The 12,722-nt window shown below is 32.4% G+C and overlaps 2 protein-coding genes across 3 annotated transcripts in view; one reads left to right on the top strand and one right to left on the bottom strand.

The window, feature by feature from the left end:
- Positions 1-1,130, bottom strand: part of LOC149055122 (uncharacterized) — a 53,263-nt gene extending 52,133 nt beyond the window's left edge. Inside the window, exon 1 of the mRNA XM_089229106.1 lies at positions 62-1,130. Coding sequence (XP_089085232.1) covers positions 62-505 — 444 coding nt within the window. The 5' untranslated portion in view covers positions 506-1,130. The remainder of the gene's footprint in view (positions 1-61) is intronic.
- The window catches only part of LOC107166568 (uncharacterized), a 238,667-nt gene that overhangs the window by 216,441 nt on the left and 9,504 nt on the right, over positions 1-12,722 (top strand). For both annotated transcript variants that reach the window (XM_089229101.1, XM_089229100.1), the window contains exons 8-17: positions 3,298-3,362; positions 3,916-4,087; positions 4,154-4,293; positions 5,030-5,231; positions 5,318-5,476; positions 6,138-6,419; positions 8,495-8,746; positions 8,871-9,046; positions 9,140-9,292; positions 10,007-10,313. In XM_089229101.1, the coding sequence (XP_089085227.1) occupies positions 3,298-3,362; positions 3,916-4,087; positions 4,154-4,293; positions 5,030-5,231; positions 5,318-5,476; positions 6,138-6,419; positions 8,495-8,746; positions 8,871-9,046; positions 9,140-9,292; positions 10,007-10,313 (1,908 nt within the window). The remainder of the gene's footprint in view (positions 1-3,297; positions 3,363-3,915; positions 4,088-4,153; positions 4,294-5,029; positions 5,232-5,317; positions 5,477-6,137; positions 6,420-8,494; positions 8,747-8,870; positions 9,047-9,139; positions 9,293-10,006; positions 10,314-12,722) is intronic.

Below are 12,722 nucleotides of genomic sequence, written 5' to 3'. Positions count from 1 at the left end.
TTACCGAAATACGAAGGGGGGCCCACCTCGAAATGCCCGGTTTCCCGGTAGGCCTATCCACCTATGGGTAACTGACTAACGTACAATTATCGTCCGCCTTCTGGGTAGGAATGATGCACGGGGCAGGATTGAAGTCGTGCTTATCCTTATTGATGCACACATAACACTGATCGCTGCAGACGCAATCTGACTTTTTACTGCAATTCTTTATACACGAATCTTGGGTGTAGTACAGAGTGTTATTGTTTTTGTCCATTTGACACACGAGGCACTGGAAATTCAATGAGTTATTTGTAGGGATGCACAATCCTCCCATATCTTTTTTGCAGTCCGATTGCACGCAATATTCACAAGTTGCGAAATTACTCGAATACACGGAGTACCCCGAATACTTGTCGGAGTCGGAGTCGGAGCCGGAGCCGGAGTCGGAGTCGGAGTACACGTAGATGAAGTTCAAAAGTATGGGGAAAACGAACACGGACACGACGGTGTACGACAGAAACATTTTGGCTTTGCTGTTGTTGTTGTTTTTTCGGAGGAAATCGAGTCTGGTACCTAATATGCGGTACTGCGATGTATGTTATTTCTGTCCCTCACTGACGACGAAGTTGATCCGATCAATGTTTGCGCGTTAATAGTTAATGGAATGACACTACAGTTACAATCGGTCTACGTTTCGTTTTTATAGCCGAACGGCTGTCGGATTCGCGATCGTGCTGTCGTTTAATTGGTCAGGTCTCGTCGTGGTAGAGATGTGCGATGGGCCGTCGAATCAACACGACTACCTTACTTTGTTTGACTTCCGTCGTACAGTGTGTCACAAAAGTCCCGTTACGCTGTAATAATCTCTGTGTCAAATCCTCCACGTGATAACTATACGTCCTGTGGATGCGACATTGTTCAACAGCATTTTATTATAGAAATGAGCGACATAAAGTTTCAATTTCTTAATGGTTGTAGTGGTGCAAAAACCATCACTCTAAATAAATTGATGTGCCCAGTGGCGTATTTATGGGGGTGGCTGAGGGGGCCCCCCTGTTTCATTCAGCCCCTCCAAATCCAGGAATTGTTTATGAAGTCTGCGTATGATGTCCTATCAGATGTAAATTTTCTAACTCATATAGGCTGATTTGGGAATTTCAGTTGGAGAAAATACCACAGCATTCAGCCAAATGGCATGTATACCAAAACAGAAATTTAATTTAATAATTCATTATGCCATATAACAATATGTAAAATGTAAACAAAACAATATAGGTACAATGGTACAAATAATACAACATAATATGTTAAGAGTGAACTAATTTGACAACACTTAACCAAATAAATTTTTAAAAAAACCCTAATAATAGTTCGGTACAATCAAATATTTAATTGAATAATAAATCTGCGTGCCTGATTTATGTAATCGTTTCGGGTTTTGGTATAATATTTGTAACTACAATGGCACGATAGGTACCACATTTAAATACAATTGTACAAAATGCGCATGATAATAATTGAATAACAATAATACGGAATAACTCATTTAAAAATTAAAATATCGTAAAAAACCAACGAAAGAACACAGATAATGTCCTTACCTAAAAGTTAGATAATGACTCAGTTGCTCTAATATAGGTTAGGGGTATGTATTTAAATACTATCTTTCCTTCAGTGAAAACCCCATTTCAATACAAGATCATCGTTCTGAAATATTTAGTGGTACCTCTTAGCGTGATCGCACTGTATAATGGATGAATAAATGTGCCCGACTTCTGTGTTATATTTTCATTATATTATAATATACGTTATAATTTAAATATTGTTTTAGTATAGATTTAACATTTTGACTTTCAAATCATCTCTATAAAATATAATTCAAAAGTCTCATATTTTAGATTTTGAGCGGAGCGAGTAATTTATTGATTTTACCATTATGTGTGTGTTTTTTTGTGTCTGTCATCACTAGGGCTCGGATTTTGTAGAATGAATGTTGAAATAGTTTAATCTATAATTATCCATAGTTGTATTTACGACTCAAGGAAAGGGAATATTATCTGAATTATAAACCTACGCATTTTTATAGCACGTTCTAATGCTTTAGTTGGCCGGTAAATATTAATCGACGATCAGTAAGGTATAAACGTTTAGTGTTTTTTTAATATTTAATTTTATGTGTAATTGAAATTCGCTATTTTAGAATTAAATTAATAAATGCTTTTTTGGCTACTTAAAATGCTTTTTTAAGGATTTATTTTGCTACAAAATCCGAGCCCTATTCATCACGTTTTGGGGCAGTAAAAGTGCTTCGATTTTTGACTTCAGTATCTCGTTAGATTAGAAAGTAAATCTAGTTGGTACTTTGGAAGGTCAAAAGTAAAAAATTCTTAATATTTTCTAAATAAATGAAATAAACAAACCAAAAATTATGGGAAAAACAGGAAATTTTACGCACAATCAGTTTTCGACAAAATCGATTTTGGTTTTTATGTAACTTTAAAACAAATGACCATAATTATTATATACATGAAATTTTCACCAAATGTTTATATTAGTATATTCTATCCACTGTGCAATTTTCAAAAAATTTTGACTTAATTTGAACTATTTATAAGCATATGTAATTTTCGATCATTATTAGTTTTTTTTAAATTTAATATCGATAAAAATGTATAAGTTGGGTAGAAAACCTTGAAAATTGAATACAAGGCTCCTAACATATTTTTACAATAGCGATTTAAAAATAAAAGAAATACATAGTCACAATTTTTTTTTTACAAGCATTACAATTTTAATTTTGACAACATACGTAAAAATCACGAAAATTCGCAAATTATTTTAAACTACAAATTCATAAAAAAATTTCTTTTTTAATCTAAGATTTGAAAATTTTTAATAATCTGTAATACATCCTAGACAGATTAAACGTCTCCTCTCAGAATCGTTTTTTGTATACAATGATATTATATAATTGGAATCAAATTTAATTCCATCCATTACAGTAACCTACTGTACAGCAGAGCGACATTCACGACTTGGCGGCTTTTTTTAATAAATACGAACGCAATAATTTTTTTTCAACATGATTTCTTAAAATATAAATAATTGTCCTAGCTGTGAAACGCCATACCATGTCCACCACTATCATAATCCTATTCCAGCCACAGAAAACATTTTTATCCAACATAAGTTAAGAACAGAGTTCTTGCTTAAACTCAAAACAAGAAAATTAAATAGTCATCAGCAAATATTTTTTTTTTTTTATCTCTTTTCACATATATATATAATTAATATGAATTATGTTTTTATTTACAGTTCAGAAAACATTTGAAATCAGTGACTTCACATGAGCCATACGATTTAAGAATAACATCAATTTTGTACGTATAAGAAATGTTATTATTATTCACTAATAATTATACTCGTAATAAGGTATTTAATACGATCCTTTGTCGCAAACTATTTAACATAATAAAATATGGCTTAAATATGGTATTTTGAATTTATACATGTTTTTTTTTTTGATTTTATATAAATTTAACTTATAATAATTATTAAATCATTTCATTTCGTACAATTAAATGTTTTTATACTAATGCACTATACCTATGTCTATATAGATATTATAGTCAAACTATTTATATTTTCTTGTATATTATTCATACTACTTTTTCAATACATTCTGTAAATAAGTATGATATTTTTTATTTATTTATTGTATTTTTTTTTTCAAACGATTGGCATTTAAATTAGTATGTTCTTTTAATTATAGTGATTCTTAATCTTTTTTTTAAATTATGATCGCCTAAATTAGATAATCCATTTTTTGCAACACCTTATGGTGTTCGTGAACATCCCTTCCAAGTTGAGATTTACTAATTTACTTCTTCAACAAAATTAATACTGTATTACATAATCGTGAAATTTATATAGACACAAAACTGGAGATGTCCACTTTGAATTTTACTCTCGTAAATCGGATCAAAAAATTGTACAAGACCTACTGAATCATATGATAGCAAATGGCTCTCTGCCTGGACCAGGGACTGTGCCATTGGTGAAAACCGCTCTATCTTTTCAGCAGGAACCATCGTTATGGTTAAGTGTACGTGAACATTTTTAACTTACTTTTTGTTTAACTAATGAGTTGTACCCTCAATGACTATTGTAGAAAATGGACGTGAACAAAAATCGAGATTCAATACCCGAAGGAGAACCATTTATTATATCTTGCATAGCCCAAGGACCAACAGATATGCGATTCAAATGGTTTAAAGATGGAATCCCAATTAATACGTCAATATCAACCAGGTATATTTTATGATTGGATTTTTAATATTTTTTACAATGTATGAACATATGATTTGATTCAGTTTAAATTAGGATTGAATAAATACATAGAGTTTAATAATTAAAAATAGCACAATAAAAAAAAAAAACAGATAACCCGTAAAATTAATAAAAATATAAACTATTTTTTTTATCAAAAATACCTTTAAAATATCAACTTTGATTAATTTTAAAACAGATTTTTATGTGTGTTATAAATACACAAAGGTTTAATAGAATAATTGAATTTTTCTGTGTGAAAAAAATCTTCATGTAAATTTTAAATTGAATTTTTAGAACTTGAGTATAAGTACTTAATATAATATTATCGTATTCTATTGTACTAAACTATGAAAGCAAATTGCACATATTACTTTTGTTTAATCTATAAAACGTGCTGTATTTTAATATCTATAGTACAAGGTTATAAGTTTATCACTAAAAAAAAATGAAAAATATATCAGCATCATAATACTATATTTTGCTTCAACATATCAAGTTACCAAAATGTAAATAAAAAAAAAATAGTGCCATTAAACAAACATCTTTTGTGACCTAAATCGTTTAAATCTACTAATCTCAAATCATACAGGAAAACGAAATAACCTAAAATTAATTTTAAAATGTGAAAAGATTTTAATCCATCCTAAAGGAATGACCGCCAATCTTACCAAACAGAACGATGAATAAATATATTATATATTATTGTCTATTTTAGAAACATTTGGACGAAAATCAAGAAGATTGACAAACCCGATTACAAGTCTTCCATGTTGGTGATCGAACACGCTGACATCCTGGATTCTGGAAAATTTACGTGCCAGGTATCTGACCACTCACACCAGCAGTGTCAATCAGTAGCGTTAACCGTGATTCCTCTGCCAGAAGTCATAATGAAACCATCCATAACGGTCAAGCCGGTAATTCAACCTATGCCACGCACAGTCATATTATGTTCGGTTGAATTAACTATTTGTATACATACTTGTTTTGTCATTTTTTGCAGGGAGACAACGTAACGATTATGTGTTTTTTGAAAAACGAATTCACAAAGTTTGGGAACACGTGGCTGGATAGTGACATGCATTTGGTGAAGATCGACAAAAATGTGTACTGGGAAGACTTGCACCGTGGCGGTAGTGTACTTTATGTGAAGAACATAACGGTGAGAGTACCTACCTATATGAAAAGTTTTATTTATAATCACGATTACGCTTTACCTTTTCGTGATCTATCTAAATCATCCCAGTCAGATCTAAAGTATATAATGTACCTTTAAGAGGACTTGATACGCGCATGTATTGTCTCCATTTTGCACATCTTAAAATACTTATAACTCGCTTCAAAATTAAAGTATAGCAAAAAGCCCATGAGGTCATCCTAATAATATTCTTACCTTTTAATTGTATAAGAATTCAATTCTCTCTAATTATTTAACTAGCGGAGCTAAACTTGATCTGATGAGCGTAAAGTTTGCTTTGTTACGCACTTGTAAGACGGGACAACACATGCGGGTATCAAGTCCTGTTAAGCGTTTAAATAAAAGTATTGTTTGTAATAAATTTCCGTGTATATTTTTTTTCATTTAAGTCTCTTGCATTATATAACTCAGTTCCCCGCGTGTAATAAATAATAATGCAGAAACAATAACGAACGCAATCTGCACAAATATCCTACCCCCTCCGGCATACACAACAAAAATACATTATTTTTTTTTCTAACCGCTCTGAGCAACACACTAACAAAACGTGTGTGACGACGTCGGGTTTATCACGATTACATGATTTACGGTTTTCTAATGTCTGTGCGCACTTTTTACCGTATAGTCGTCAGCCGAGTACAGGTGCGAAGCTTCTAACCGGGCAGGCAGACGTAACGCCACCGTTTACGTGGACGTCCTCAACACGAACGTGATGGCGCATTGCGTTTCGGACGGCGTGTGGCCGCTGACGGGTGCCGGCAAATCGGCGTCCATGGAATGTCCGAAAAATAGGTCGACCAGTTACGCGACACGTGCGTGCGTGCTGACCGCGGCCAATCGAACCGAGTGGCAGAAAGCCGACTATTCGCGGTGCGCACCGGACGACCTAAACAAAATCACCATGAACGTAAGTATACCTGTACATACAATATACATAATAACAATAATAATGGTATAAATGCAGGTGCCTAAGATATTATGCCATACCTACAGGCTGATTAATATTCTATTGCGAACCAGTCTTAAAAAGTACAAAAAGTTTTATTTTTTTACTTTATGATAGAAAAATACACCATGTACAATCGATGTAGAAACTAAATTATGTGTATAAAAATTACGTTCCTAAATTTACATTAGGTACTTGTATTCACTGATTTCGCTTCGTCGGGTTCACGATAAAATAACCACCCAAATAAATGTATGGTTGTAGACGTTTATCGCGTTGTGTGGACGTGTTGATGGGTATTAAAATTAGGCCCAGTGTAGAGTTGGTAAATACAATTTTTTACATACGAGTACACACGAACAAACCTGTCCATCAGTAAATATTATAATGTTATAAAAATGTATTACTAGCACTGTCAACACGCGGCTAAGCTACGTATATATTTGTTCTGTTATCAACATTTACAATACATTTTACCTACTATCTGTATTTAACGCCAGAATATATTAATAAATTATGTAAAGAGATATCGACAATATACACTTATAAAAATTTCCTAAGCTTAACCTATAACTTCAGGATAATGGTGTACTTATTTTGCATACTCGTAACGCCTTGTTTCCTCCAATTTCATTATTGAATTTCATAAATAAAATTAATGCACTCGTCGTTATGAACTAATAGGTTAAGGGCTAATTAATACAATTTTTTTATTTTTTTTTTTATTTTACCCATAATTCTGATTTACATCAAAAAAGTGAAATTTACTTGGGTATATCGCATTATAAATATGTATTATTTAAGTTACTAAACAATACTCAATTATTATCTTAATGATTAACTCCATTAGGTACAAAACGAAAAATCTAAAAAAAAACATTATGTCAACTAACTCTGGTTGCAGGTTACTTAAACTTAAATATTTTTTTTAAATAACGTGTAATTCGTTTTTTCAAGTAATACTGTATACATTTTTTTAATTACCCCATAACTAATTTTATAAAAAATAATTTATTTTGTTGATAACACTGTGTAATGCGATGTAAATCACACAATTTATGTTTTACTCTTTATAATGGACATACAGTTGAATAATCAGTTGATGCATATGTGGTGTTACGTTATGGCCAACACACTTACTCTTAGTTAGAAACCGTAGTCAAATCGGCTACAGTTTTCCATTAGATCCACAATTAGGTACAATACAATGCCCGGGTTAAAAAACATTGTTTCATTTAAAACGTACATTTGCTGCAATGTATTATACATAAATATAAGGCTTTCAAGGATTTTTTGTATTTCATTAGATTCTAATGATTAGAAATCTTATTCGAATAGGTTTTTTTTTTAATTACGCTTGCTGTTTTCTTTCGAAACCAATAGGCATCTATCCTGTCCTGTTCCGAACACGGATCATCCACTTTGTCAATAATTTCAATAAATATTACAGTATTGGAATACCAATATATAGTCACAATGTAATTTTGAAGTGTATTTACAATCGTGTGGATATGTGTATACTTAAATAAAGCATTGCCTATGTAGTTTATAAGTAAAAGTATACTTACTAACGGCCGCTCAGCCAAGACCAAGTTTCCGAATTTTCAGTTTAATTAAAAAACTTTTTTATTGATGGAGATTTTACGCTTTTTCTTCGTCTCTGATTTCGTAGTGAAATCGACAACAAAAAAAAAAAACAAACAAACAAATATATACACATATATATAAATAAAAACGAGCAATGAATACGTCTGACACTTACGCCGTCACAGCCGACGCTACACGCCACACTTCCGAGAAACCATTCAACGGTACATTTTTTTCTGTTTAATTTTTTCTATCCAACCACTATACACTATCTGCATGTGAGTTTACACTGACAGCACTGCATATTATAGCATTATAATATACTATTTATACACATCTATATTTATGTTCACTGCACCGTTGACATTGAGGTTTACACCTCCTACCGCGTATCATAATTATTGTTATTGCATGAATTTCAAACGGGATCGTGCATAATTCATTTTCAGTTCCGTAAAAAAACGTTGGGATACGATAAAGTCAACGTGACGGTCACAAAAACGTTGAGTTCACTTTATAGTGATCTTCATTCCACCACCAAATGGTATCCGGGCGAGGGTGAGCCCGTTATCGATTTCCTCGTGTCCGTCACGGCGTACTTACAGAAATCGTACGATTTAGGCGACCTAGACCAAGCTACCATAAGCTTTGACAATATACTCAGCATGCTGTTGGAAAACGATTCGGTGGTCAACGAAAAGGTAAGTGTTTACTATAGCTTTCATCTGTGGATTATAATACGTATACAATATATACATAGTTATTATTATTATTATTGTCTATTGTATTATATTATTACTATATTATTATTTTGTTATCTGTCAGAAAATCATTCAGCTTTTGGATATGATCGAAACGTGGACGCTTTTAAAAGCATTTTACTTGTTCACCAACAAAGGAACAAAACAGTACACCAACCAGATCGAAAATATACATATCGCGTCCGCCTCGGAAGTAGTGATAACTCACAGCAGAAATATAACGCACCGATTTTACGACAAGTACAAGCATAATGCAAATTTTTTTTTATACATATAATAATAATTCACTTGAAACGGTGTCTTTATTCCACGTTCGATTTATGTGTTTCACAGACAGACCATTAGGCCCTCACAACAACCAAAAGTAATCGTTTCCATGTGCGACGTTCAAATCGACAAATGGATAAACAAATCGTTCAATGTAGGAGTCACGACGTTTAGTAATCTATCGGAGTTTTTTCCGAGAAAATATTTCATAAACAAGAGGTAAACAAAGATGAAATTATTTATCACGGTTTCGTTCGATAAATATGTTTATTATTTTTTAAACAAAACTAACCGAATTAGGATATTTTAGAATACTGAATGCAGATATTATGTGACTTGAATCATATAGTCACTGATGTCGAAAAAACATTTCCTTTGGGAATTTTCGTTTTTTTTTTCAAAATTATAATATTTGTTCGGTGTATGCTTTGTCCAAATCATTTTTCTTATGTCATAATTTTATTTATTTATGATTATTATTATTTTTCAAACATATTTTCAGTGCTAGATTTCTCATAATATAGAATATTATATAATATTGTTTATAAAAAAACCCAATTTATACGTAAACCGTTTTTGTTCCGGCGACAGAAAACCGTTTTATGTTTATTACATTTTAAATTGAATGGAAATGGTGAGTTAAAGAATCAGCTCCGCGCGTGATTGCATGTTATGAGAGTGTTGAAGTGGTGGTCGCTAGATACCTATGAAGCATTAACAGTTGAATCCTGTGGTGAAATTAAAATATAGATTATTATTCGGTTGATCTGAACTTATCGTGTATCCAACTGTAAGTTATTTGTCTTACAAGGGAGGTTGTAGAAAAAAATTGTTTCCTAGGATAATGTTGAGTATACCATAATGTCATCACATCACTTATGGAAATAGAATCAGTTAAGAAATATTATAAAATACGCGTGTGTTGGTTTTCAGCAAAGACGGAGAGATCGAGTACGGCGTGATGACGTCACTGGTTTCGATCAGTTTGGCACAGGATGGTCAACGGATACGTAAACACTGGCCGAAAATCGTTACCGAATTGGAATTCAACCTTATGTTACCGTGGCTGGTGAACGGAACGTGGAACGTAACGTGTGTGACCATGGCCAAGCTAACCGATCAACAGTGGGACATGTCATCTTGCCGAGTGATGAACGTCTGGTCACCATCGTCCAACGTTACCCGTTGCCACTGCCCGTCAGCCGGTCTGTTCACCGTACTCGCTAGAGTGGTGCCGCTGGTCAGTATATAATTATTAGCTCTATACTACCTAATTATCTAATTATGTATTATAAAAATTTTTGGCATGAGTGGTTGGAAAAATAAACACTTAGACATAATAAGACTTGTGACCTACGTTGAAAAATGCACCGTCTCGAACATAGGTAGAAATATATTAAAACTTCAGGAAGACTGCATTTGTATTCACAATGTAAACGAGGGGCTTCGATCCCACCCGACTAAAATACTGTCTGTTTTAGGGAGACTATAGTGTAATATTTGTGGTAGGGGCTAAGAGCCCCCTTATTTATGCCAATAACTTCAGGTTTGAATAAGTTGATATGAGAAACACTAAACAACTGGGTCTAATTATAGGTAAAATTATAAAAGTCCAACGACTTTTCATTTAGATCGTTGCACAAACTACCCGATTTCCGGGTCAATACGAATTCGTTGAATCCAAGAAACATAATTAATTTTTTTTATGACGTAGACATATAAGACTTTTGAATGGCTACTACATTCATAACAATTTTATTTCAAACTGTAAATAAACTTCTAAATTGTATTGCATACCATTAGTTAAACTAATTTGTGTCTCATATCATCATGTGTGTATATTGATTTTATATTGCGCTATAGTTGTTGTGCTCAAACCCCTCCGCTGGCGTAAATTATTTAATAAATAAAAATAAAGAATTTGTATTATCATTGCAAAACAAAAAATACGGTAAGAGTCGTATGAATTTCATATATAATTACCGTATACATTTATGTCATAAAACAGTAATAACGCTGGACTCGTGCGTGAATAGTTTTTAAGGTCGTTAATTATGTGAAATACGAATGTAAGTCTAGCTCGGAATGTCTACCTTTACATGTGTGTATAAAACTTACTAAATTGTCTACTTTTCTTTGAAATGTGATCGTACAGAGTATTTCCTTTAAGTCATGCTTCCTCGTATTATTTTTGATTAAAACGATGTTGTGACATTAACATTAACTTAAATATCTGCAATCATATCTTTAAATTATATTTTTAATCACAAAATATGTAACACGGACACAATGTTATAATATTTCCATTTACCAAATAATGTCTGATCATGAATGTTATTTTCTAGTCGAATAAAAGTTTAATGTTCACAAATTTATGGATAAAACGCATCAAATATGAATATACTCGTATCTTATTCTTAAACTGAACTTATACAAAATTACAAGCAACTTTTTATGTACTTATGCAAAATCATCTAAGATTCTTTAATCTCGTACCTTCCTTAAGGAAAACGATTTACAAACTTAATTTAATAATTCTATTTAAACCAAAAAAGGATCGACAAATTCTTTTATCATACATATTTACATTACCACTACACTTCAATTCACATTAAAACTTAAAACGAACAAAAGTTGAGAAGGTATTGTTCTTTGTTTTCTCTTAAATCACTAAAATTCATGGAATCTTGTCAAACTATTAAAAACTCGTCATCTAAACAATTAGTAAGATACCGCTGAGGATAAAAAGACACAATTTAAGTACTTTTATATTACATTATGTTCCAAAAATATATTTTATACACAATAGACCTAAGACAGTAAGGCGTATACATAATACTATAGTCAATCAAATAATACTCAAAAATTAATTCTATGTGTGCTTGGTTTTCACTACCTATTAAACTATGTTCTATTGTATAAAAAGGCACATCAATTACCACACTTTTTGTTTGGCTGGAATTTGTATGGACGGGGATAATTAATATTATCCCTATGTAACATTTAAAATATTGTAAAAATAAATTTTTTTTCATTTCTAGAATACGATTTTCTTAAGTTTTTATTTTATGGGAACGCTATAATAACAATATTGAGCGAGTAAAAGCTACGGAAAATTATTTCAGTACCTATAAATGCAATATCAATTAAACAGACTATAAGGAATATTATGTACAACTTTTTAAGAATAAAAATCAGTTCTGTGTCGTCCGCCGTCGAGCACGCACGTTCACTACGTCGCGCACGTAATTATTACTATCAGTTTTATTATATAATTATGTTCACGTATCTAGCACGATAATACGTAGACCCGTCTGTCTTGTCCCGCTCTACTACACAGAAGTTGACCAAACGGATGTCGTCGTCCTCCTCTTCGTCAAATCTCGATACAAGTCTAAAGAAAAGCAAGTCTTATGTGACGTAAAATCGGTTCGCTCCCCCTTCCGTGTTGACAATCTCCCCGAGGTTTTTAGTCCCCTTCCTATCACAATCTCACCTTCAGCTATGAACCTAGTACACCACCATCAAAACAACCCGGTGATGGAAAAGTCGAGGTTACGAGCATGCCAGCACCGCCAATTGTCATAAGTAATGTTACTAACTACTCCTCGTTGAAAGCAGATTTTATATCTCTAGTAGGTACCGATAG

The sequence above is a fragment of the Diuraphis noxia genome, unplaced genomic scaffold (assembly GCF_037042655.1).
Source record: "Diuraphis noxia isolate RWA-SAM2 unplaced genomic scaffold, SU_Dnox_SAM2 contig0005, whole genome shotgun sequence".
In the NCBI taxonomy this organism is placed as follows: domain Eukaryota; kingdom Metazoa; phylum Arthropoda; class Insecta; order Hemiptera; family Aphididae; genus Diuraphis; species Diuraphis noxia.
The sequence above is the reverse complement of the archived record's forward strand: the minus strand, read 5'-3'. Positions and strand labels throughout refer to the sequence as shown.